At 39.1% G+C, this 24,755-nt stretch overlaps 1 protein-coding gene and 1 long non-coding RNA gene across 2 annotated transcripts; one reads left to right on the top strand and one right to left on the bottom strand.

The window, feature by feature from the left end:
- Positions 1-6,275: 6,275 nt before the first annotated feature.
- On the bottom strand, positions 6,276-6,833 carry LOC115623028. The gene is made up of 2 exons (XR_003995369.1): positions 6,733-6,833; positions 6,276-6,675 (listed from the first exon to the last, which is right to left on the bottom strand). It is a non-coding gene; the product is annotated as an uncharacterized LOC115623028 (long non-coding RNA).
- Positions 6,834-17,460: 10,627 nt separating this feature from the next.
- LOC115622673 (protein O-mannosyltransferase 1) lies at positions 17,461-22,825 on the top strand. The gene is made up of 4 exons (XM_030516687.1): positions 17,461-18,116; positions 20,132-20,694; positions 20,763-21,539; positions 21,912-22,825. Exons 1-4 carry the CDS (start codon positions 17,470-17,472, stop codon positions 22,628-22,630), a joined length of 2,706 nt encoding a protein of 901 aa, XP_030372547.1. The 5' UTR covers positions 17,461-17,469; the 3' UTR covers positions 22,631-22,825.
- Positions 22,826-24,755: the final 1,930 nt, after the last annotated feature.

Here is a 24,755-nt window from a genome sequence, read left to right as displayed (position 1 = left end):
GTTTTCGTAACAGCAATGCTTTCACTTTGTTGTTGTTTGTTGATTTTATTTCTTTCTATTGCCCTTTCGCAATGCTTTTATTTTTATATCACCATTTTTGTTTTTCCTTTGACGACGCGCGCGATTTTTGTGACACAATAAAAACGCAAGCTGCCGCCACAAAGACGCCGCGCCTGCACAAAGAAAAGCTGACGCTGAAGCCGACGTCGACGCCGACGCCGACGCTTGTGCCGACCGCAGCCGATCGGCTGCAGTGTGAAAGTGCAACCAATTGCAGTGTTGCTCTTAACATTTTTTTCTTTTTTTGGATTATTTTTCATTTTTACTACGTGCCACACATACACACGCACACTGGCACACGCCGACCATACACCCACATGCACACATATGTATATTCTTGTACATACCTAGACCTGGAGGACGTTGTGTGCTGCCTTTTGGGTCGCGAAAGAAAGAAAAACAACAACAAGAACTGTAGGCAGATGGTTGTTGTCGGTAAGTTGGCCGTTGGTAGGTGGCTGCCGTTGCAATGCCTGCGTTGACGTCGCTGGCGTCGCGGCGACTGCTGCTGCTGCTGCAGCCCCAGCTCCGTTATTTTGTCTGCATGCACCAAACTACTAGCACACCCACACCAGCGCACTTTTTGCTCCTCTGCCTCAGCCTCACCCTCTGCCTGCCTGCCTGTTTTTGTGTGTGTATGTGTGTGTGCGCGTGTGTGTGAGTGTGTGATGCTGCCGCATCCACGACAGGCCACCTAACGGCGTGTGGCGCAAATTTGCTACTGACCCGTCGCCGTGGCATTCACTCCAACTTCTCCTTCGGGCTCGCTGTATGCACACACGAGACGAAAGCTTCGTGCCGAGGCTCCCAGCCGGCTTTCCAACGCGTAACTACATTTGTTTTTATATATGTATGTAGTTGTCTGTGTATGTGTGTGTGTGTGTGCGTCCTGTGGTCTCGTGAGCGCCTCGTTTAGTGCGAGAGCTTCAAAACGCAACTGTCGCTCTCTTTTTCCCTTTTATACCTCAATAATCGGCATGGCTTTCTTTGCCCGTCACCGTTGTTTGAATATTTGTAAACTTTATTAAGTAAACAACAAAATCGTGTTGTTTAACAATTTATACTACAAACAACTTTAGCCAATAAAACAACATCCTTCTTACACTTTATGATTATACTATTGAATGTGTCTGCGCCTATCCTCGACAACTAAAATCCGACGCATTTTAGTTTACAAAAATGCAAATGAGCTTAACCCTTAAAATTCACTTAAAAACTATACTCAAAATGTAGCTCGATGTATGAACAGTTCTCTTTCTGTCATACGCATACATATGTATGTGCATATATACATATATACATGGAATCAATTAGCGGAGCTGCGTTGCCTTTTCTACTAATTCATGTCTTAAAAATTTCTCCAAAATTTTGTCATGTTTGTTAGGATTTCTATGCGAAATAATGCAAGATGCAAGAATTCTCTATATATGTATGTCTGTGTATCTCGGCGTCTGTCTGTTTAACAAAGATATCAGGATGTATAAAACCTAACTGCAACATGGTCTCTAGCTTCTGTTAAAACTAAATAGTTTGTTTGTTTGTGTGAGGAGACCTCAGTTTTTCCATAAAGCCCACAATTTTAAATCGATCATAAAAACAAAATTCCTAGCTTATTGTATTTGTTGTAGGAACATGAATTTCGTAGCATCAACTCAACATATTATGCGATTTAATTACATATTGTAAGTATTATACCTTTTAATTATTTTAATAAATTTGAATCAAGAATTCTTATTCAGAATTCTGAAACTAAAGCTACTTCATTTTTATATACTGTACATTATATGCTATGAGTCGGGACATACACCGCTAACGGAAGGGAAATCGGACATTCTTAAAACACCTGTCTTGAAACTATTCTAATATAAAATATTTGGAAAGTTTTCGCATGTTTATTGCAGTCCTCAAAGGGATTATTGGGGAACCTGAACAATTATACAATTGTGCTTCAGTTTTCACTAACTTTATCCACTGTATACTTTAAGAAATATTTCTTACCATATATTGCATTTAATTGATTAGCAATTGGTCACACCGAAGTCTTAAAATTCAAATTAATATTTACACAAATATGTACAATGAAAATTCCGAAAGCCAGTTTAGAACGCAATGCACACCTGGAGTCTTGTCTTATTCGTAGGTCTGGTTGGTGTCGGCCAAGTCCGCTCCACAAACAATGGTGATTGCGATGGCATATATTTCATAAATGAGGGCATATATTTCAAATTCGTTTTCCCAGAGTACTATAAAGTAATGGGCGTGAATTGCGAGGCCAACGAGGAAGTAAGCTGTTTGCGCATAAAGTGTCCGGCAGGCCGATACTGTCCTGCAGAAAGATACTGCTATAATCCGAAATGCGTTTGTCGCAAGGGCTATCGGAGATCTCATGGCGTTTGCGAACAGAAACATGCGAACCATTATATGGACAAAGAGGCCGTCAATTCGGCTCTGTTGCAGACACGATTCACACAATAGCATTTTCATCAAAAGTTTATTTGAAATAAATAGTAGTAATTACAAATGACTTTTTAAGTTCCTAATAAATAAAAACATATCAAGTAAATAGAAACAAATAACCAATAACTATAATTCTCTTTCTTTTTCTATTAATCATACACAATTTAATAAAATCATGTGATTTTTTAACAGTTCAACGGTATAGAGTTTTGTCTAGATGGTGTTTTAGTATAGTTAGTGAATATAGTGTTCATTTTATGTTCATACTCTGATAGAAACTTTTAGTTTCATATTTGTAACCGACATTGAGCTGAGGCTTAATTGAGAAAACATCAAATAAAATTGTTTGAGTTTGTTATTAACAAACATTTTTGCAGTGTTTTTGAAATTGAAACTGAAAACTTTCCTGCACTGAGTTGTAAGCCAAAATCTTGCTTTGAAGACAGAATCGATAATATCTCAATACAAAATTACAGCTGTTTTAGAATCTATTGACAGCACCATGTGGATTTAATTAGCCAACTCTGTATATATTCTCTAGATTACTTTACAGCTGATTATTCATAAATAAACCCAATGTTTTTGGGGGATAATCCTGCAATGATCCCAATTATAACTTTCTACAAATAAATAAAGCTCGACTTATGTTTAATCTTGAAATAATCTAAACTAATCAGAATGGTTGTTAGTGTGAAAAAGGCTCAGCACTCATTATGAGTTTTGGATTTTAATCCTAAGTTAGTCGCTAATGATACATATATGTAAGGGACTGGACTTCATGAACAACTTTGCTGTGATTACGTTAAAAATCTTCCCACTTCCCCCTTGATTTATTTACAACCAGTAGTATTGATTGTTCTCCCAAAACTGAGCCGATCCCTAATAAAGAGATGACACAAAAATCTAAATTCGAGGTTGTTACTCGGTTGGTTAGTTTTTAATTTGGATATTGTATTTGTAAACATATTTTATTAAATATAGTTCTAGCTAATTTACAATGCCAACAAATTTAGTATGCACAATATTTTCATAATTTTTTTTATATTATGATTTATTTTATTTATAATTTATAAGCAGCAGTATTGATTGTTCTCCCAAAACTGATACCTAATAGAGAGATGCCACAGAAATCTCAATTCGATGTTACAGCATATTCGGTTGGATGGTTTTTAATTTAGATATTGTATTCAAAACCCAACGAATTTATTATGAGAATCAATTTAGTACAATATTTTCAATATTTCACGTTAAAGAATTTTTTTTTAAAGTCGAAAATAGCCTTATCTTTTAAAATGTAGTTTTTAAATTTAATTTTTTATTTGTAAAAAAGAAATTCTGTAGTATGGCAGATAAAGATGTAATTTCATCTAAAAAGTGCTAAATATTCGTAAATTTTATATATGCCTATTTGGTTAGTTTATACGAATTACGAACGAAAACGAAAATTATAATAAGTTGTTAAAGAAGTGATATTTGCGTAATGACAACATCTTCTTTGAGTGATGATTGGCTCCCATACATAAATCTGAAAGATTAAATCCATCGGAATCATTTAAATTTTTCAGCACTAGAACTTATGGAATAAAGCTTGAAGTATACATATAATGATTTTTTAGCAATTTTCTGGCTTGGCATAATAAATAAAATAAATATCGCTTAACCAAGCAATTAAATATGGTACTTTTTATAGTCGTTTATAGTTCTAAAATGTCTCTGAAAGTCCCCCTTTAAGCCAGTAACATCAATTGCGAAATACGATATTATATGTATATATGTATGTATGTGCATACTTGTATATACATATGTAGTACATTAAGGCCCACTTGGCTGTCTGCTGCACTTTCAGCAGATGTGGGTCAGAGCGCATAATCTGCATAAGGAATTGCCACCGGCTCCAAACAGTCATGCACCTCGCATACAAGTGTGTGTGTTTGTATGTATGTGCGTGTATGTGCATGTGTATTTGCATATGCAAGTGAACTCGCGAGTAACCGTCATACTCGCAATAACAACAACAACAACAACAAAGATGCTGTGCTGCTGACACTGAAAATCCGCAAGCAAGGCCAATCAGCGAAATCAGGCCACGCACACGAATTCCAAAGCTGGCGATGACGGCGACTATGACGGCAACTCCGCGACTCTGGCCGCATGCACGTGGCTCAGAATAAACGAATATGACACACATACATATATATATATACCTACACACACACACACACACACACACACAGAGACACACGTCCACCAAAACCGCAGAGGTAAATGCACTCAGGCTGCATTGCAACATTGGGGAAACAGCTAGGCAGGGCAGAAAGGCAGGCGAGTAAGAACTGAGCGCACGCCTTTGGTGGAGAGACAGCAGCTGAGCATGGGGAGTGCAGCTCTCCCGAGTGCTTGATGTATCCTGCCCTGTGTTGGTGCTGATGTTGATGTTTGTGTGTCTATGTGTGTTCGTGTGTGTTCGTGTGTGTATGCGATTGTGTTTGTGTATGCGGCTTCGGTCGCATTTCGCATTGCATCATCGGTGCTGGGCGCCGAATGGAGATGCAAACCAAACACTCCCAACCAGCGAGAAACCTTTGCCGCATGCTGCTGGTCAACCGCCCCAACCGAATGTGTTACAAGTGGCAGGCCAAGTGCGACGACGTCGACAACGCCAACGATTTTGGTGTTGGCAATGGTGGAGGTGGTGGTGGTGGTGGTGGTGGATATGGAGATGTTCATGGAGATGGCGATGGCGATGGTATTGGTGTTGGTGTTGGTGTTGGAGCTGGTGCTGGTGGCGTCATTGTCAATGCCAGGTCGGGTCGCACACTCGACTGGTGAGTGGGTAACGAAGACAAACTGAGGCTGAGTGAAGTCGCGCCCGTTGCTTGTTTATTGCTCGTCGCCTGCTTTCTGTTCCTGCTGCTGTTATGTGGTGGTTTGGTTGGTTTTGGTCTGCTCGATACGATGACTGGCTGGCTGGCTGGTTGGTTGGTTGGTTGGTTGACTGCCTGGGTGAGGCATGAAAGTGAAATTGCGCCACACGGCAGCGCAATCGCAATCACCAAAATAACGCCATGACCGTGACCGTGGCCGTGGTCGTGGTCGTGTGAGAAGTGCATTCAGGGACTCATATGCAGGCACATACACACAAATATACATATGTACATACATACATATATTGTTGAGAATTTGGAAACGCGGTCACATGCGTTGTCGGTTAATGGGGCGTATACATTATGCACATGATGGCTTAATATTCAGAACCCAGACACACACACACATAATATATTGTTAAGTACTTATTAGCAATTGTGTCGCACACCTCTACTCCTTCATAGGTATAATGGCTTGAAATGAGAAAGGAAACTATCGGTACTATACCTTCTCCAATTGTGTGTTTCACGCGTTTGCGGATTGTAAAATATAACTTATTCGCTTGGTAGTCATCTAGAGAAAGCTATTAAGGTATTTTCTATGAAAAGTTGATGGTTTTTACCGTTGATCAAATAACTTTGTGCGAGCGTAAGTGATTTTGTTTATTACAGCTATGGTGTAAGATTTCAGCAGATGCGTTGAATAACAAATTTTAATCTTATATCATAACTATAAACATCCACCTAGGAAATTTATCTACAAAGTACAAAAATGTGACGCATTCACCTAATTGCTTAGTTATTGATATTCACATTAATTAATGTTGGCTTTAAAATTCCTTCCCTCTTACTTTTGAAATTTTTCTACAAAGTACGAAAATGAAACGTAAGTTCTGATATTCACATGTTTACTTTTTTAAAACTGCTGATTAATGTTGTCTTTAAAATTCCCCCCTCTTGCTTTTGAATACATACAGAAATGACGACCAGTCGGAAGAGGCTACAAGTATTTGTGACTTGGTTTTGTGGCTTGTGACTTCTTACACCTCCTTCTTTCCTCCTTTAATAACCTTTGGGTTTATAACTAAAAGAGATCCAGCATTTTGTATAGTTCACATATTTTAGAGCAATCCGGAATTTGATTTTGTACGTCGCTTGCAGATTTTAGTGCCACCCTTCAGGCGTTTGGTTCTGTAGCCAACCTTACATGCACAGAAGAGTTCCGCGCACGTACTGCATGGTGCGTCGCATGAAAGAGGTCTAACACAAACAGATTCCTCGTGGATTCCACACTCTGTAAGGTTTCAAAGTTAGCAATTCAGCAATTACACCCTTCATTATTATTACTCACTACGAGCAGCTGATTTTGTCAATATTGTGCTAAAAATTGTGTAACCCAACAATATCACAATTGGAATAGGCGACATTTTGTTATTCGCATGTGTAAAACAGTTAGTATTCTTTAATAAAATCTATTATTTACTAAAACTTAAATAGCGCATCGAATTGCAATTGCTATGCAAACAATCGAAGATTTTTTGAAATCAACATTATTAACATTAACACTTAAATGCATGAAACTAAAATTCAAAATAATGAATAGCTACCAATATATATCAGCTTATATTTTGATGAGTGCTTATTAGTCCTGGACTTTTTATTTCAATGACTCTAGTATAGATATCGGTTTAGTTAAATTTGGATGCTGGCTTCTTATTGTTAATACATCTACTCGCATGTTGTAGAATACTGAGTTGATGCTTAATACTCTTTAAAACCTTGAAGAGACAACATTTAAATGAATATTTAGCAGCTCTGTAGCTGTAACTTACTTATTAGCTCAGTCACTTAAGTAGTTGAAAACCAAGCTCAACGCACCTGGACTTTTCAGTGAATTAATTACCTCTTCCGCCGCATCATGTCTGAATATAACAATCGCGCGTTTTAAAAACAAAAATGTAAGCCTGAGATCTCAAAATAAAAGCTTTGGGCCATTACATTGCTACCATTCATTACACATTTTTTTTTATTATTATTTATAGTTTAGTTATCAATTGCCACAAATTCACAAATAATGCAGCATAGTCAGATACAACAAAAACCTTTTCTCATTTGGCTCTTAAATCTCGCGATAGTTTTCGTATTTGGAGAGAAGTTGTGATTAAAATAAACACACGTATGTTTTTCTCATTTATATTTATTAAATATGAATGAAAGTAAAACGAATATTTATGGTAGTAACTATTTAAAATAAAATAAAAATAAGAGTTTGTTGATAACCATTTAACTTATTTTATTTTAAATATATATAATTTATTTTTGTGTAAAGAAATAGTTTTTAAAAGGAATATTTTAAGAGTCCAATGAAATTTAAATTATTTACCATCGTTTAATCAAATTAAAAAAAAGAAGATATCTTGTTTAAAATCATAACTGAAAGACATTAATCAGTAAATAATAGGCGATATTATTTTAAACTTTTATACAATTTAAATCTGATTGATGTGTTTTGATCTCCGATTAATTTAAATTTTAATTACCTCGTTTAAATAGGCCTTAGATTACAACCGTATTGAATGAGAAAATAAATAAACCGCCAATAGTCCTTTTTGAATATTAATGGATACACGCCTTGCTTTTACACAAGTTTGGACTTAAAAATAATTAACATGTCGGATTGACTTTTGCACTTGCATCGGAGTCGAAATAGTTGGCATACGGTATCGATAACGGTAATGGCAGTAGTTACGGGGTCGTGGAGTATTGAGGCGCGAAAGTAAAAACTGTACGTACATAGACCCAGACACAAGCCCCCCTCCGAACACACACAGGCACACACACAGAGAGACGCGCACGCATACGGAAGGCAAAAGACGCAATATTCACGAAATCGGCTGACAACGCTGAACGGCCGCACTGCTAGGGAAAGTCGAATGGATGACGTAGTGTCGGCACTGACGTTATAACGTAAACTGATTGAAAGTGCGTTGCATGTGCCGGCACGGCACGGCCGGCGTGTTGACCGGCGCCTAAAATTGTGTAGAGTTTGGCCGACGAAAGCGATGCGATGCGATGCGATGCTGTTCGACTAGCTGTTTGGTCAAAAGCGCAAATGTTTGGCAGACATAGACAATTATTTACTCTTTAAAATGCCGACGCTTGGCGTGCCGGCAGGACAGCACGCACAAACGCACACATACACTGAAACAAACTTGCGCACACACACACACGCACACGCACACACGCTATGAATGTTGACTCCTCGCTTTCGCTTTTGAGTTGTCGTCCCGTTTGTGTTTAGTGCTCGGCTCAGTCTTTGGGGGTTGCTAGAATGGGTGCGTGTGCTCTCTCTTTCTCTCTCTTACTCTCACTCCCCCATTCTCTCTGATGCGCTCTCTGGAATTGCAGTTCTGCTTTGGTTTCTCCCCTCTTGATGGTAATTTACACCGCGCGCCGGCAAGTATGCAACAGTTTTTTCACAATAGATATTTATTAGCAGTTTTTTACTACAACCTGCAGTGAGCGAGTGTGTGTGCGTTTATGTATTAACGACAGAGTATGTATAATCAAATCTTGCAATATATACAAAACTGATTAAAATATGTATATAATGTATTCGCAACTGCTAGCCATATATGTATGTACATAGATATGCATGGCCATATGCCCTGCACACTTATGTGTATATTCGTATGTATGAATGTACATAAATATATGTTCATATATAGATATATAGTGTGTATGTAAGTGTGTAGAAACACGCATAGGCGTTTATTTATTTGCAATACCACGCATTCGTCAAGTATTTATATGAAAAGTTTTCAATATGGCGTAGTGTGCTATTCAGAAAAAGGCTTGTCTAAGCTTAGCCCAGATGTTCTCTCACACTCCAAAGTCATATTCTAAGCAGTTTTTAGTTTTTATTTTAGATGCAAATTATATCACGCGCTAATAAATCTATTTTGGCATTGTTCATGGATCCGAGCCACAATCACATTACGTATACGCAATGTGGACTTTGTTTATTATTCCTCCAAACATGCAATTGTTCGGCTTCAGTAGCGGATTATATATATATTAATTGTAACGATCAAATTAAAAGTACATCCCTTTTTCGCTTCTCAAATAAAGTACTTAACAGTAGTTAGGTTGCCTAACCATATCTAATCTGTCCTCAAACTATTGAAGTGATCGTTATAAAATATTAGCAACAAAACAAAGGCATATAGTACCATCGAGAACTACAGTTATTGGGTTTGAATCTATTTATTGCAAAACTTTGTAATTTCTCAGCGTCTTAAACAGATTTTTGAACAATTCCATCGTTTCTAAACATGTTCAACATAATAGGCTTCATGTGCAAGCCATAACTCAGAAAAACAAGAATGTGGCATTGGAAATTATGTAAAGGTTCCTTAAATGAGAAAATCGTCATCCTTTAAATTTATTAGAATAGCTTTTAAGATTTTCAAGCGTAAAAGTAAAATTTATCTATTTTTTCTAAATTTTTAAATTGAATGGCTCTTAAAAATTAGTAATATAAATGTTTGGTAGTTGGAATTACGATAAATGATTGTAATATTTGGCACTTTATTGATTTTGCTCTTAAGTTTGTATTTACTTTCGTTTCGTTTCCTTTTATTTTATTATATTAGTTTTAATTGGCGCCTGTAAGGTAAGTAAAAATAATATGTAGGTATTTTTTTTTATAATTTAGGGATGGTCCATTATAGGTTTGTCAGATTAAATGGGTTTTTCTTAGCGTAAAAATACCCAGAAAAGTTTCGCGGGCAGAGGTTGCAGGAAGAGTTGTTCGCTTTAAATACTGAAAAATTTCCAAATTTCCCCAAAGAAGTTTTATCCATACTATTACAGAAACCTATAAATTTAAATATATTAGCTTTTATTTTAACTAGTTTCTTATTTGTCAAATTCGGACAAATCGGCGTATTATATCCAATTGCTGCCATAGGAACAATCGGTAGATTTTCTAAAGTTATCTCAACAAATTAAATGTGTAGTGATTTTTGAAAGCTTAGCTATTTATCTTACATTAGAAGCTTACCAATTCGTTTATTTTATAAGTAAAAGCAGCAGTTTCTTGCGCGTTCATTAATCAACCTAAGCAACTTAACAGTGCGTATCACTAAGGAGGCTGATGAAAAAATAATGTTTGAAGTTGCAGGATCTGCTTGTTGTCTTGCGTGGCGTGGCGCAAACTATAGTTTTCGCCACCAACTTCCTAATTTCTTAAATGGCCAATGAGGAAAGAGTAACGCGGTCAACTATGAACGATTACAATGCCCCCACGCTACATATAGTAGATATGTTTAAAGTTTATTTATTACATTCGAATTTATTTCATTAGTTAACATAAAGTATCGTATGTCTCTGCATAATCCAGTATGCAGATGTGTGCCATTGGTCACAAAAGTTGGCCAAATAGAACTAGTCAACCCAATCAAATAGCAATAAAATAGAGTCAAAAAAAATCAAGAGTGCTGCTCAGTATGCTCGCACAGCAAAAACTAGAAAAGCACCCAAAATGCCTGGCTTCGACATGAAAAACTCCAGGCAATGGCAAGGTCACGGCAAATGGGTCGAGGTGCGCCAATGGGGGGTCTAAAAACTAACCCGAAACTAAACTAGTGCATGTTTTTCCACCAACATTGGAACAGGTGGGGTGGGCAGATGGAAACGGGAAAGCCGAGCGCCGAAATTCATTCATAAAATTCTAAAACGCGCTAAAATCTAAAATTCTAAACAAGACTCCCTAGTCCGACCCCAACCCCATCCTAAATCCCAATTCCAATCCCAAACTGCAACAGTGCGACCGATTTGTTTCGGGGAAATGTGGATATATGGAGAGTATGGTGGGGGGTCTTCAGAAGGCAATGCGCAGCAAGCCTTATTGTTGTTGTTGTCGGTTTTACTGTTGAATTTGTTTTTAGTGAATCAGTCTAGCCACCCAAAAGTGCAGAACGTTACCGACTATCTGCATCTCTCAGTAGGTGTGTGTGGGTCTCGTGTCGTTGGACACGCGTAAAAAATCACCCACATATTGGGGCAACTGCTAGAGGGTGTTGCACTCGTATGCCACTAGTAGAGAGCTTGTGCAGGTTAGATGGAGATGGTTCTAACCATTATGATGTTTTGTTGCTGCTAGATGGTGTTGCACTCGTATAGCACTCGTACAGAGCTTGTGCAGGTTAGATGACGATGGTTCTAACCATTATGATGTTGCATGGCATGATTTTTGTTTGTAGGTCTGATGAATTGTTTAGAAATGATATTCGTTGCAATGTATGCGCTCAAAAGTATGCTATGCGAAACACAGTAAGATTTACAACTACACGGCCATACATACAAACACACACACACACATATATATATTTATGTATGCATGCGTTGTTGTGGCAGCATGTTTTGAAGCAACTGTACATGTGCATGGAAATTTTATTATTTTTAGTAGCCGTTGACGACAAATCCAAATCAAACTAAAAAGAGAGTCGGCAGACCGCAAAAAAACAACAATAATGCAGCTGGCATTTTATATAACAAAATGCATATGCACACGCACACACACGCACACACTCACACATGAATACATATGTACTAAGTGCATGCACTGCGGGCATAAAAAACACTCACACACAAGCATGCAAACTCACGAGCTTGTATATATGTATGTATGTAGAAAATTGTGTAGCACCCTAAGGCCAAGCTGGGGTCTGTCTGTACATGACGAGCTCTCAATACATGTGCGAATGTGTGTGTGTGTGTGTGCGTGTGTGAGTGTGTGAGTGTGCGCAAAATGCAGCTATGCGTTTTTCTGCATGCATTTTCATATTGTGCGTATGTGTATGTGTGTGTCCAACACCTAACTACATTTTCAAGTGCAACAAACTCTACACACAAAGGTCCTACAGAATGCAACCGAATGGCAAAAATTTTACCAGGCTGGACCTGACTGGACCATGGCGCAGTGTTGCAACAACAACAACAACAACAACAGCACCATCAGCTTACTACAAACTGTTGTTGTTTTTACTGCAGCTGCAATTGCAGCCGCAGGCTCTAGGGAAGGGAGCTCCTGCTTGTCCAGACAGCCGTAGCCATAAAACAGCAAAAACAATGCATGAAACATTTTAGTTGCATTTTCTATCTAGCACAGTATATGCATATGTGTGTGTTTGAGTGTTTGTGTGTGTTCATGGCTGTTATATGTATACCCGTGAATTATACAGGCATATGTACACACACACACACAGCGTATTGCTGCAATGCCATCAAATAAAATGCATAAAATAAATTTCATTTAAATTAAAATAAATAAAATAGCCTATCGTCTGGCCAACTCACACCCCTGCGGCTTATCCAAAAATAAAGACTTAGACAAAACGCAGACTCATCAATATACACATATGTAGTCATATACATACAAACATACATACATACATACATACTATTATAGTATACTTGTATACTATGTAAATACAAAGCTTGGTAAGGCATTCACGTACATCTCTTTGGTTTTATTAAGTTGCTGCCTATGTATATATTTTAATTGATTGTCCGGCATCCTTACTGCTTGCCCATCATCTTCAGATTGTGGCAAATATATTTTGCGAATTTTCATTAGCTGCTCAATAGCACTGCATTTATCCTAAAATAGTTTTGCAATTGAATTAAATGCAATATACATTATTTCATTGAAGAAGTAAAACGAGTGGAAATTTTGTTCATGAATTTCAAATATTATTTTTTGTAGCAAATCAAATTAAATTAACAATCTAAAAATGTAAAGCTTAAATGAATAACAATAATATATTAGAGAAATTAATTAATTACATTAATTTTTGTCCTTTTTTTGTGCGTTTCAATTTCTTAAGCAACAATTTAACCAACTTCGGAAATGAAACCAGGCCGATTAGAATTGAAGTAAAGAAAGGCTACTCTTTTTCTTAGGGTTTTAATACAAATCAAAACAGGTTAAATCATTAAAAAGCATGTCATTAATCTGAAACCTGATATATTCTGTATTAAATTGTCTATTTTGAAAATTATATAGTGAAAACTTGAAGTAGTAATATTTTTTATATTTATAGTTTTCCGTAAAAATTGTATAATCTTTATTATCCATTAATGCTGATACAATTTTAATATGAAGCTACGTGTATTAAATTATAAATGATCGAATTTTGTTCAAATTTATCATTCGTTGCTGTCGATTTGATTTTACAGCTAAAACAACACCATAGATACCTGCCCTTTGTGTTAATATTCGGTTTTCTTATATTTTAAAGAGCGCCACAAAGGATTAATATTCTATTACTACTATTCTAAGTGGATAGTTGAACTGTTTATCCAGCCGCAAACAACAGAAATAAATCTTATTCCAACTCTTGCATATATCGCTGCAATGACCATTGTCCTTAGATTGAATGGTTTAAAGGATATTCATGCTCATTCCATCGCACAATTGCCATAATACTTCGACTTTATAACCTGTTGACCTTATACAAGTAATGCGATCCTTTTAGTCTAACCCTTTACCTGGTGTATTGCTATTGACCTGTTTTCAAACGACATATTTTAAGCGTGGCCGCTGACGGTTCAAAGTAAAGTGAAATAAAATAAAAATCCCTGAACCAACGCTGTGAACGCTGAAATGGCAACGGCTTCTATCAAGTGGTCCTAAGGCACCTCAACCAAGCATTTCAATGCTTGCACATCCACTTTTTATCCAACTAAAGAGTCACAGAAAAAGAGGAAATATGTATATACATAAATAAACAATGAAAGGCCAGCGCAAGGGAACAATAATACGGGTATCTCCACCCAGAACCGGAGTAAAAGGGCAGTCGAGTTCTGTTGAAAAGGGTGGTCAAAGCAACGACGCGGCGGCCACGACAGCGATGCAGCAAGCATTAACCAAACGGTGGCTAAACGGAAAACGTCCTCGACCTAGTTCAATTCCAATGTCATTGTGCCACATTATCGCCAACGACGATGGCGTCCTTTCGTCCTTTCGCAGGCTTGGCCTTGGCTGGAGTAAAACGAGCGCACGAGTCGAGGCCACGGCCACGAACATAGCCAAAGTGGCACACACCACAATGCTGCTGAGCTGGACTGGGCTGGGCTGGGCAGGGCAGGACAGGGCAGAACAGCATAGAATAGGACAGGGCGGCATATGCAGGACCCCCACAAACGAGACACCAGCTACGACGCTGGCGATGCTGCATCGGTGCATGCCAGACTGGTGGTGTGGCTTCATTGCTGGTGGCGGTAGCGACAATATCCTTGCACTTGTGCGGGGCCATCAGGCGCAGCAAAGGCCGCGAGGCTGAGGCTGAGCCACAGCACAACACACATACAGCCTCAAAACACCGCCTATCACTTGAATAGGAACACCAGCGATTATCCATTCTGTATATGAAAAGTAAACTATATACATGTATGTACATATTTTTAAAAATAATATAATAATAATATGATTAGCAGTATCAAAGCGGTATATTGATCATGTTTGCTCGTTCGTCCATCTGTCCGTTTATCCTCCTGAACGCATTAATACTAAGAATAATTGAGCCTTAGTTTTGTGCTTAAGTCCTAGTTTCTAAATATAAACCCTTATTTTAAAATATAATTTCTTGATAAATATATTATGGAGAGCATTTATAATTTATATTAGAGCTCTCCTGCAATGGAATTTAAAAGCTATATCGCAGATTGAACATATTGTATTGGCTTTCGCTGTCAAAATACATGCATGCAACGCAGTCAGGAGTCAGACTGCCTGGCCGCCAATCCACTGGCAACTGCAGTCACCTCCTTTTTCTGCCGCCCCTTGCCATCGATGCGACGGGTGTTACTTGGTGTTGTCGTTGTTGTTGTTGTTGTGCAAAGGACACACAGAAGTCTAGGGGTACGAACACAAACTCATGCAACGGTTTCACTTCCACTCCCACTCCCACCCTCAGGATAGCAGTCTCTGGCGCGTTGCACTCGAAGCTGCAGTGCAAATCTACGAACAAGGCAGACACGCGCCCCCACCGCAGGCATTCCACAACAGGAGGATGCCAGCCGGTTGGCATCGCCATCGTCATCACCATCGACAACACCATCACCCACATGTTAAAGACCCTTCCTTTATTGCATTTGACTTTCGCCTCATCGCAGCTTTAATGCTCTTTCGCCCCCACCCCCTTTCTCATCTCATTCAATCTGTTTTTCTCTCTTTCTCTCTCAGCGCCTTGCTCACAAACGACGTCACGTATTTCTGTATGCTGTACAGGAGGAAGGGCTGACCCATCACGCCTCTCAAAGTCTCCATTGCAAAAGCCCCACATGCAAGCTGTAATCGCGGGTTTGGGTTGGTTTGGTCTGCTTTTAAAACTTGCTCCATTTGCACTAAGTTAAGCTCTGGTTCTCTCTTTCTCTCTCTATAAATAAAATTCTCGTTCTCTCTTTGCATTTTGCATCGACAGGGTGTTGTGTTGTGTGTGTGTGTGTGGAGTTCAACTTCCAAACCAATAGCTTTAGCATCCTAGTCCACACTATAAGTTTTCTGTTAGTACTAGGGTGGTTCAATAGCAACAGAATAATAATGGTATTAATATTTTCGATACATTTTAATTTTTGCAAATATAATAAAAGCAACAGGAACTATGTATGAACACTTGTTTTGTTAAAGTTCATAAGTCAGAACCAATATGTATATTTTCTTGATCGAAAAATTTTAAATACTACTTATCTGTTAAATTTAGATAAATAGGTGCATATTTCCTTAAATACAATATATACTGCACAGAAAAATATATCATTTAATTTTTAAGAAAATAATAACGTAGCTTTAACAACAATTGCATCTTTTGCGATTTTAAATTTATAAAAACAAATAACAAAAGATTCTGTAATATATCGAACTTTATTCAACAGCTATGTTAAGCTAAAATAACAAATACTAATTTCCAAAAAATTGTCTCTATTTCAAATAGTTCGATATTGAAAATTATTTACGTAAAATGTATGCATCTATGTTAATATACCTAATTCTGTACTTGAATTATATCATTACATCGTTACCAAGCTGAGATAGAGTTTATAGAGCTTGAAAGTTCAAATTGCCAATCAAATGAGGGAAACTAACAGTTTTAAAGGCCATTAAGCACTCTTAACATTGCTAACAGCAGACACTTAACACGCACCAATTGCTTAACATTACAGGTAAATCGACGCACATTTAACAGAAGAATGCACCACACACAGAAAACGAAATAAAGAGAGACCAGAGAGAGGGAGAGAGAGAGAGTATCAGTTTACGTGCAAGTTTGGCAAGTATTTCTTGACCAGCAAACAAGAAGTGGGCTAAGAATCAAAGCAGAGAAAGGTAAACGGGCCACATTCCATTACCGACTGAGCCGCAGCAGCCACCACCGTGTCGTGTAGCCGGCAGCAGCAGCCGCAGCAACGGCAACAGTGCGTCATGGCTGGGAGAGTCAGTGCGCGGCGAGATCTCCACCGAGCGAGTACGGAGCAAGATCCAAGCCGGACCGAAATACGCGCATGCGCTGTCTCAGATACATATCAAAAATCGTTAATGCGATTTTGTTGTTGTTTTTTTGTTGTTTTGTTTTGTGTGTGCTTGAAACTTTCTTCTACAGCTGGGCCCTCATACGTAAATAACCCACATACAAGTTGTGTACGAGTGTATGTGTGTTAATGTGTTTAGTTTGTTAACGAAAACGAAAGAAGCAACAAGTGGCGGAGTGGCAGAGTGCCTGAGCAAAGAGCAAAAGCGGCCAATAAGTTTGCGTGGACGTGGCAGAAGTTCGACGAAGTGCAAAAATAGACAGAAAATTCAGCAAATAAATGAAGTGAAAAATGTGATATTAAGGCGGTAAACAAATCACAACCAATTCACAAGCCCTTTTATAACAAGTTAACATAATTAAAGAAGTGAAAGTGACGGTGGTAATTACACAAAAAAACAAAAATAAATAGCTGGGGAAGACCTACCCAGAAAATGCATGGTTTATAGTTAAATTGAAGCGAATTTTCCCACGCTGCACACAAAACGCACACAATGTCCACCTACACCAGCACTATACAGCGGCGAAAGGCGGCAAGATCCAAATCGAAAACAAAACAACAACATGCAGAGCATCTCATAGACAGCCAAAATGAGAGCAACGAACAAAACGAAAGACTTCACTTTCGCACCACAGGCGACAAGCAGTCACAGTCGCAGTCGCAGTCGCAGCCACAACGTCGTCGTTCAACAACCTCGGCAGCTAACTCACCACTGTGCTGTAACGGCAGCTTACCCACCACAGCCGTACTCAACTGTTGTCGCGACGTCAACTGCCACCTGAATGCACCGCTGCGCGGTAGCGTTGAGCGCAGTAGACGATCGGCGAGCTGGAAATCATCGACTCAATCCGATCGCGCCTCCCCAGCGCCAGCCTCGAATTCGCCATCACCAACACCAACATCGTCTACCTCCGCTCACGCCCCCACCTCTGAACAGGACGAAGAACGGCGCACACACTTGTGTTCCAGTGCGCCTGCTGGCGGCGTCTGTGACGAGGATTGCCATAAGCTTAATGCTGATCGGGGCCACACTCCGGCACGATTTACTGTTAGCCTGAACATTGATCTTATCAGCTGGGGTCTGTTCCTGTTGGCGTTCAGCACTAGATTCTACAAGTTGGCAACGCCGCCGCATGTCGTGTAAGTCGAGCCATGAATAACGGTTTTATTTTATTTATTTATTTATTTAATTATTTATTATTATTTCCTAGTGCAACAAGAAATAAATTCTTATAAATTAATGCACTAGTCACTATTTATATTTATATTAATTTTATATTTATTTTATGTCCCCTCACTCCCATAGCTCTTTATTATTTAGGTTATTTTTTTAATTATAACAAAGACGAGATGTTCTATCATACTTTTTTAGCACATAATGGACAACATGAAGCTTATAAAATTATATAATAAATTAAATTTTAAAAGTTTACGATGTACACGCTACCTAGGCAGCACTCATATATTCGGATGACAATAATAACAATATTATTTTATTGCTTAGAAATATATTTCAGGCTCCTAATTAAATTTAATTAAATATCTTAAGCAATGCTAAATATATATTTTATAAATCGTTTTCTATTTTAAAACTTTCTGCTGCAGTTATATACCCTTGACACTTTTTTCTCATTCTGATCATACATGAATGCTTTCTCACCTATATTTGCGTATGCATACCAAATTTATTTAGTTTAAGCAAATTTAATTTTTTCATATTAAGCAAATAATTGTATCTTCTTATTTTTAATGAAAAGTAATAGTTAGTATAAGGAAAGGACCTCTCCGAACCCTTTGATACCGTTCGAGGTTTCAGGCAAGGCGATGCCCTCTCGTGCTATCTCTTCAACTTCCTGCTGGAGAGTGTGGTGCGCAAAGCTGGTGTACACCGAGGCGGAACGATCTTTTTTAAAAGCGTTCAGCTTCTTGCGTACGCTGATGATATAGACATTATCAGCCGTACCAGGAGAGGCGTCACCGGAGCATTTGCGGCTATTGAGAAGGAAGCTGCAAAAGTGGGTTTGGTGATAAATGAGAGCAAAACTAAGTATATGTTTTCCTCTAGCAGGGACACGCGGCAACCAGACTCCCAGATCGCGGTGGAAAACTATACTTTCGAAATGGTGAAAGATTTTATGTATCTTGGCACCACCGTCACAGCAACCAACGATGTCAGCCTAGAAATCAAATGGAGATTAACTCTAGCCAATCGATGCTACTTCAGCCTCAGTAGGCAATTGAGTAGCAGAGACCTTTCCCGAAAAACCAAGCTAACGCTCTACAAGACGCTCATCCTCCCCGTGCTGCTTTATGGTGCAGAAGCATGGGTGATATCGCAGACTGATGCAGCAGCTCTTGCAGTGTTTGAGAGAAAGATGCTTCGGAAGATCTTCGGTCCCATACGCGTTGGCGACGACTACCGCATACGATGGAACAGCGAACTGTACGAGCTCTACGCTGACATTGACATAGTCAAGCGAATAAACATACGGCGGCTAAGCTGGCTAGGTCATGTCGTGCGTATGGAAGAAGACGCTCCAGCGAAAAAAGTTCTCGATGCGGATGTTGGGGGGAGACGACGACGGGGGAGGCCTTGCCTACGTTGGAAGGACCAGGTAGAGAACGCACTTACTACCTGCGGAGTGACCAACTGGAAGCGACGCGCGCGAAGCAGAGGCGCGTGGAGAGCTGTGTTACGTCAGGTCATAGCCCGATAACGGGTTTGAAGACCAGTCAAGAAGAAGAAGAATAGTTAGTATATCAGAAGTGGACCTACTTGTCGATCCTTATAGCGCCACTATTGTTAAATCCCTATAACTCAACTGGAACGCCATGAATTCGAATATTTGGATTTATCCTTTTCAACGCCAGGCTCTTTCTGCACACCTCATATATATTTTACCTGGTTTTCTATTGAATTGGCTAACAAGTCTTTCTTTCTCCAGGGGAATACTCACAATGTTTCCTTCTATGTCATTATTATTCAAATTCATTACATATGCTATTTTTCAAATGGACCTTTAAAAACGTTATTCACAAAGAAGTTTTCTATTGGTAATATTGGACTTAGGCATTTATATGGTGGGGTTACCTTAATTTATCAATAATTTTTATATAATTGCTTATATCAATAATCGGCTATATTTTCCCAACAGCTTCGACGAACTTCATTACGGCAAGTACATCTCCCACTATCTGCGCAATGTATTCTTTTTCGATCAGCACCCACCACTCGGGAAGCAAGCAATCGCAGCAGTAGTCAGCTTTGCTGGCTACGATGGCAATTACACGTTCCCGCGCATTGGTGCTGCCTATGCTCCCAACGTTCCGATCTTCTGGTTGCGTTTCTTGCCGGCATTATGTGGCAGCCTCCTAGCTCCGGCAGTCTACAAGCTGCTGCAGGACGCGTTACTGCGACGCTGGACAGCTGCGCTCGGAGGCCTGCTTGTGGTGCTGGACAACTCGCTGTTGACGCAGTCGCGTTTCGTGCTCATGGAGTCGATGCTGCTGCTATGCAGTACTCTGGGACTTAGCTGTCTGATCCGTTTCCAGCGACTACCCCTGGGCAGCTTTCGTTGGGTAACGACTGGAGTCGCAGCAGCACTGTTTCTTGGCTGCGCCGGCAGCATTAAGTATGTTGGCTTCTTGGCCTTGGCACTGGCCGGTTACATTATGTGTCGGCATTTCTGGCAAATTCTTTACGATAGTCGGGTGTCGGGTGAGTACTTAGATTGGACATCTCTTCCAAAAACAAATCCAATTGACTTATTCTTTTGCTTCCCATAGATTTCCAGATATGGATGCTTGTACTGGGTCGTACCCTATTGTTTGTCGGCATACCACTTGCCGTCTATGTGAGCGTTTTTTATGTGCACCTACAAACGCTTTATCGAGCAGGACCGCATGACAGCATTATGACCAGCGCGTTTCAGGCCTCGCTGGATGGTGGCTTGGCATCAATAACGCGCGGTCAGCCCCTCAAGGTGGTTCATGGCTCTCAGATCACGTTGCGGCACACGCATGGTCGCACCTGCTGGCTGCACTCGCACGCCCACGTCTATCCGGTACGCTACAAGGATAAGCGGGGCTCCTCCCATCAGCAGCAGGTCACATGCTATTCCTTTAAGGACGTGAATAATTGGTGGATTGTTAAGCGGCCGGAGCGTGATGATCTGGTGGTGGGTGACGAGCCTGATCCCATACGGCATGGCGATGTCATTCAGCTGGTGCATGGCATTACCAGTCGAGCCCTCAACTCCCACGATGTGGCCGCGCCGATGACGCCGCAGTGCCAGGAGGTCAGCTGCTACATTGACTACGAAATAAAAATGGCGGCGGAACTGTTGTGGCGCGTGGAGATTCTCAACAGACGCACTGAAGGAGAGCTCTGGCATGCCATTAAGTCCGAGATACGTCTGATCCACGAGACGACGGGCGCGGCACTACGCTTCAGTGGCCGCCAACTGCCCGACTGGGGCTTCAACCAACACGAAGTGGTTGCCGATCGCGAGCAGGCTCACGAGGATGCCATTTGGAATGTGGAGGAGCATCGCTATACGAAGAGTAAGTAATTCTTCAAATATCAGAAAGGCTAAATATTTGTAGAGCAACTAATCAATCAATTAATCGATCAATTGGTGGATCCCTGCGGTTGCCTACATTTTACACTCCGGCATTTAAAATGATTTCAAAAAACTCGGTCGAAAACTATATACGAATAGAGTTGAATTTTTATTGAATATTATTAAATTCTTTTAATAATAGCTGAATTATTCAAAAAGTACTATATTAGTTTAAAACAAAGTTTCTAATATTTTTTAATTCCAATCTGAAACGCTCTTTCTGATAACATTTAGTCTTTAGATTGCAATACTATAGTGCTCAGAACTATAATAAGTTAAACAAGTAATTGATCTATTTTTCTTTTATTCGCAGCTCAAGATCAGCGTGAACGCGAACGTCAACTCCTCTCTGCTGAAATGATACCCACCAAGCGGACAAGTCTCTCCTTTTGGGCCAAGTTTCTGGAGCTGCAGACGAAAATGTTCTGGCACGCCAAACAGCTTTCGGGCCACATGTACAGCTCAGAGCCAATCGAGTGGCCGCTGCTTGACAAGGGTATTGCCTACTGGCTGGATTCGGGATCTAGTGCGCAGATCTATCTGTTGGGCAACCTGCTCATCTGGTATAGTGGTACCTTCAGCCTTCTGGCCTATGTATTGCTGTTCTCCTTCCACGCAGTGCGTAGACGTCGTCTCTGCCTTGATCTGTCGGAATGCGAGTGGCAACGCTTTCTGGATGCTGGGGATACCTTCTTTATGGGCTATTTAATACACTACTTGCCATTCTACTTTGTCGACCGGACGCTCTTTCTGCATCACTATCTGCCCGCCTTCCTCTTCAAGCTGATGCTGCTCTGTTTCGTGGTGGATCATGTGGACTATCTGTTGCGCCGGCACTGCGGACGTGCCCTCTTCATCTTGAGGGGCTATCGTGTGGGGATTCTGTCTTGGCTGATAGCTGTTGCCGCGGTATTTGTCAAGTTCTTGCCACTGAGCTATGGAACACGAAAAATGTCTAGCGAAGAAGTTATTGAACTGCGCTGGAAGGACACCTGGGACTTTGTGCTTCAAAAGAACTATGCTCTCTATTGAGAGTGGGCCGTCCTTTGAATTGTTTGTTGCTCAAGAATACCTTGTATCGAATTGTTATTGTTTATAATCGATATACAATTTTGGCATTTACATAGCTATACAAATTATTTGCCTGTTTGACCACCCACAAGAAATACATACTCGTACATACATTCATACATACTCGTATGTGTAGCTTTGTCTTATTTTAAGTTATTTATGCTGCAATAAAAGTTAATAGATAGATTGACAAATTTATTTAAATTGAAACTGACATTCAATGTTGTGTTGGAGAATTCATTTCATTTCAGCAGCTTCCTTGATGTTTTTGTTGATAATGAATTTCATTTATTTAACATTTAAATTCAGTTGGTTTTAAACTTAACAATTATGTTTCATATTTCAGAGATTCATAAATCAAAACAAAAAGCACTTATACCCATATTGAGGGTCATTCATCAACTTCATTACTGTCATCTGTAGAATGTTCAATATCTTTCTTTTCTGTATTTAATTATTGGTTGCATATTGCGTTAGGTAGTTCCAATATTTTGCAACTGTTCATCATTATTTATGTTATATTTTTTAGCCTGGAAGTATAGGTTTACGGCCAACCAAACACAGACTGATATTATATCGCTTAGCTCAATGGAAGTCAATTGTTTGTATTGCTTCAGTTGATTGTTCTTGTGTACATCTGATAGTTTATATAAAGTTCAGGATCCGATTCCAAGAAAAATTTCATAAACTGCACATGTTTTGAATTAATATTCATGCCAGAAATGTATAACCCAACATTTTTACTATACTTACCGTATTTACAACTCCATCTACTCGTATGTTTTGGGAAAATTTAAATAAGAGAAGAATTATTCGTTTGTAACACATATACACTTAAAATGATTAAAATGATTTTTACGTTTACCCTTTACTGTATCTTTCAAGAAAAATAGTAGTCTTTTACCAAAAAAAAAAAAAAAAAAAAACCGATAGAATAATTAAATTTTAAAAACAATTAACGAAATAAAAGGCGACAACTTAATTATTAATTATTACTTAATTATTTCCTTTAAATATTAATATATTTAACATATGTAAAAGAATGAAGAAAAAATTAATGTAACGATAAAAGTGTAGAGAACAACTTTCAGGAACCTCCGCAACTATAATGTAGTTGTGTTATTATACCTTAAGACAGGAACAATCGGATTTGCGGAATAAGTTAAGGCCAGTTCTACTCCAAGAACATACTCATACATTTTTATGTGTGTAATCAAAACACAATTTTGTTGTGAGCTTAAGGGTATGTCCTCTTCGGCTTGTTGTTCCGATCACTCCCACCTGAGCTACTTAGTTTCTAGCAGCTGCACTATTGCACCAAATTAGACTTGACTCATTAACTTCAATTAACTCAGCGGCGGGTTGAGTCAGCGGCAGTAGACTTGTAAGCTCCAATAAGTAGGCTCAGTCCGATTTGGGAAGTCGCTTAGCAAAGCTGAGGCTTAAAAGCAAGATGTACTTAAAACTTTGGCATTTACCACTAATTATTTTGATCGCCGGCCTGAATTTGGAATTTGCTGGGTGCATGCATAACCCTTTAGTAAAGGCTGGTGAGTAATGCAGCGCAAATATTAAAAAAAAGTGGTCCAAGTTGTAATTCCTAAATTCGCAGAATGTCAGAGAGGAGAGGTATGGACGTGTGTAATGCAGTTTATTATTTGCTGGGAACATGAGTGTGTCTGCGCAGCACATCATATTCCTTTGGGGCCTGGTTTGGGATGTTTATACGAAGAATACGGCAAATAGATAACAAATTTTAATATTGTTAAGAAATTTTGATAAAACATAGATAAATGAATAATAAAAATGCATTACCTGAAAAATATTATCAACCCTTATTAAAATAACAGAGCAACATAGGACCCTTTGTTGGCTAAAAACATACCTCACTTAAATCGAAATAATGTACAATTTTTATCACAGATCATGGCAACTCCGAAGTCGTTCCATATTGGTTGTTCCTAAATTCCATCGTTTTGGTGCCGCTTCGAAAAGTTGCAAAAGTGAATAAAAAACAAAATTTTTTAAAGAAATTTAGTTGGAGACTGGGCTTACGATATCTTAAAATCGAACTGTTATATTGAAA

Source organism: Scaptodrosophila lebanonensis, unplaced genomic scaffold, assembly GCF_003285725.1.
Source record: "Scaptodrosophila lebanonensis strain 11010-0011.00,11010-0021.00 unplaced genomic scaffold, SlebRS2 tig00000043-arrow-pilon, whole genome shotgun sequence".
NCBI classification, from domain to species: domain Eukaryota; kingdom Metazoa; phylum Arthropoda; class Insecta; order Diptera; family Drosophilidae; genus Scaptodrosophila; species Scaptodrosophila lebanonensis.
Note: the sequence above shows the minus strand (reverse complement) of the source record. Positions and strands in the feature narration are given on the sequence as shown.

Bases quoted from the DNA above. Each gene is read 5' to 3' on its own strand.
- LOC115622673 (XM_030516687.1), top strand. From the start codon at position 17,470: ATGTCCACCTACACCAGCACTATACAGCGGCGAAAGGCGGCAAGATCC. The intron at 20,695-20,762 runs GTGAGTACTTAG...TGCTTCCCATAG, and splicing joins TTACGATAGTCGGGTGTCGG to ATTTCCAGATATGGATGCTT. The intron at 21,540-21,911 runs GTAAGTAATTCT...TTTTATTCGCAG, and splicing joins GGAGCATCGCTATACGAAGA to CTCAAGATCAGCGTGAACGC.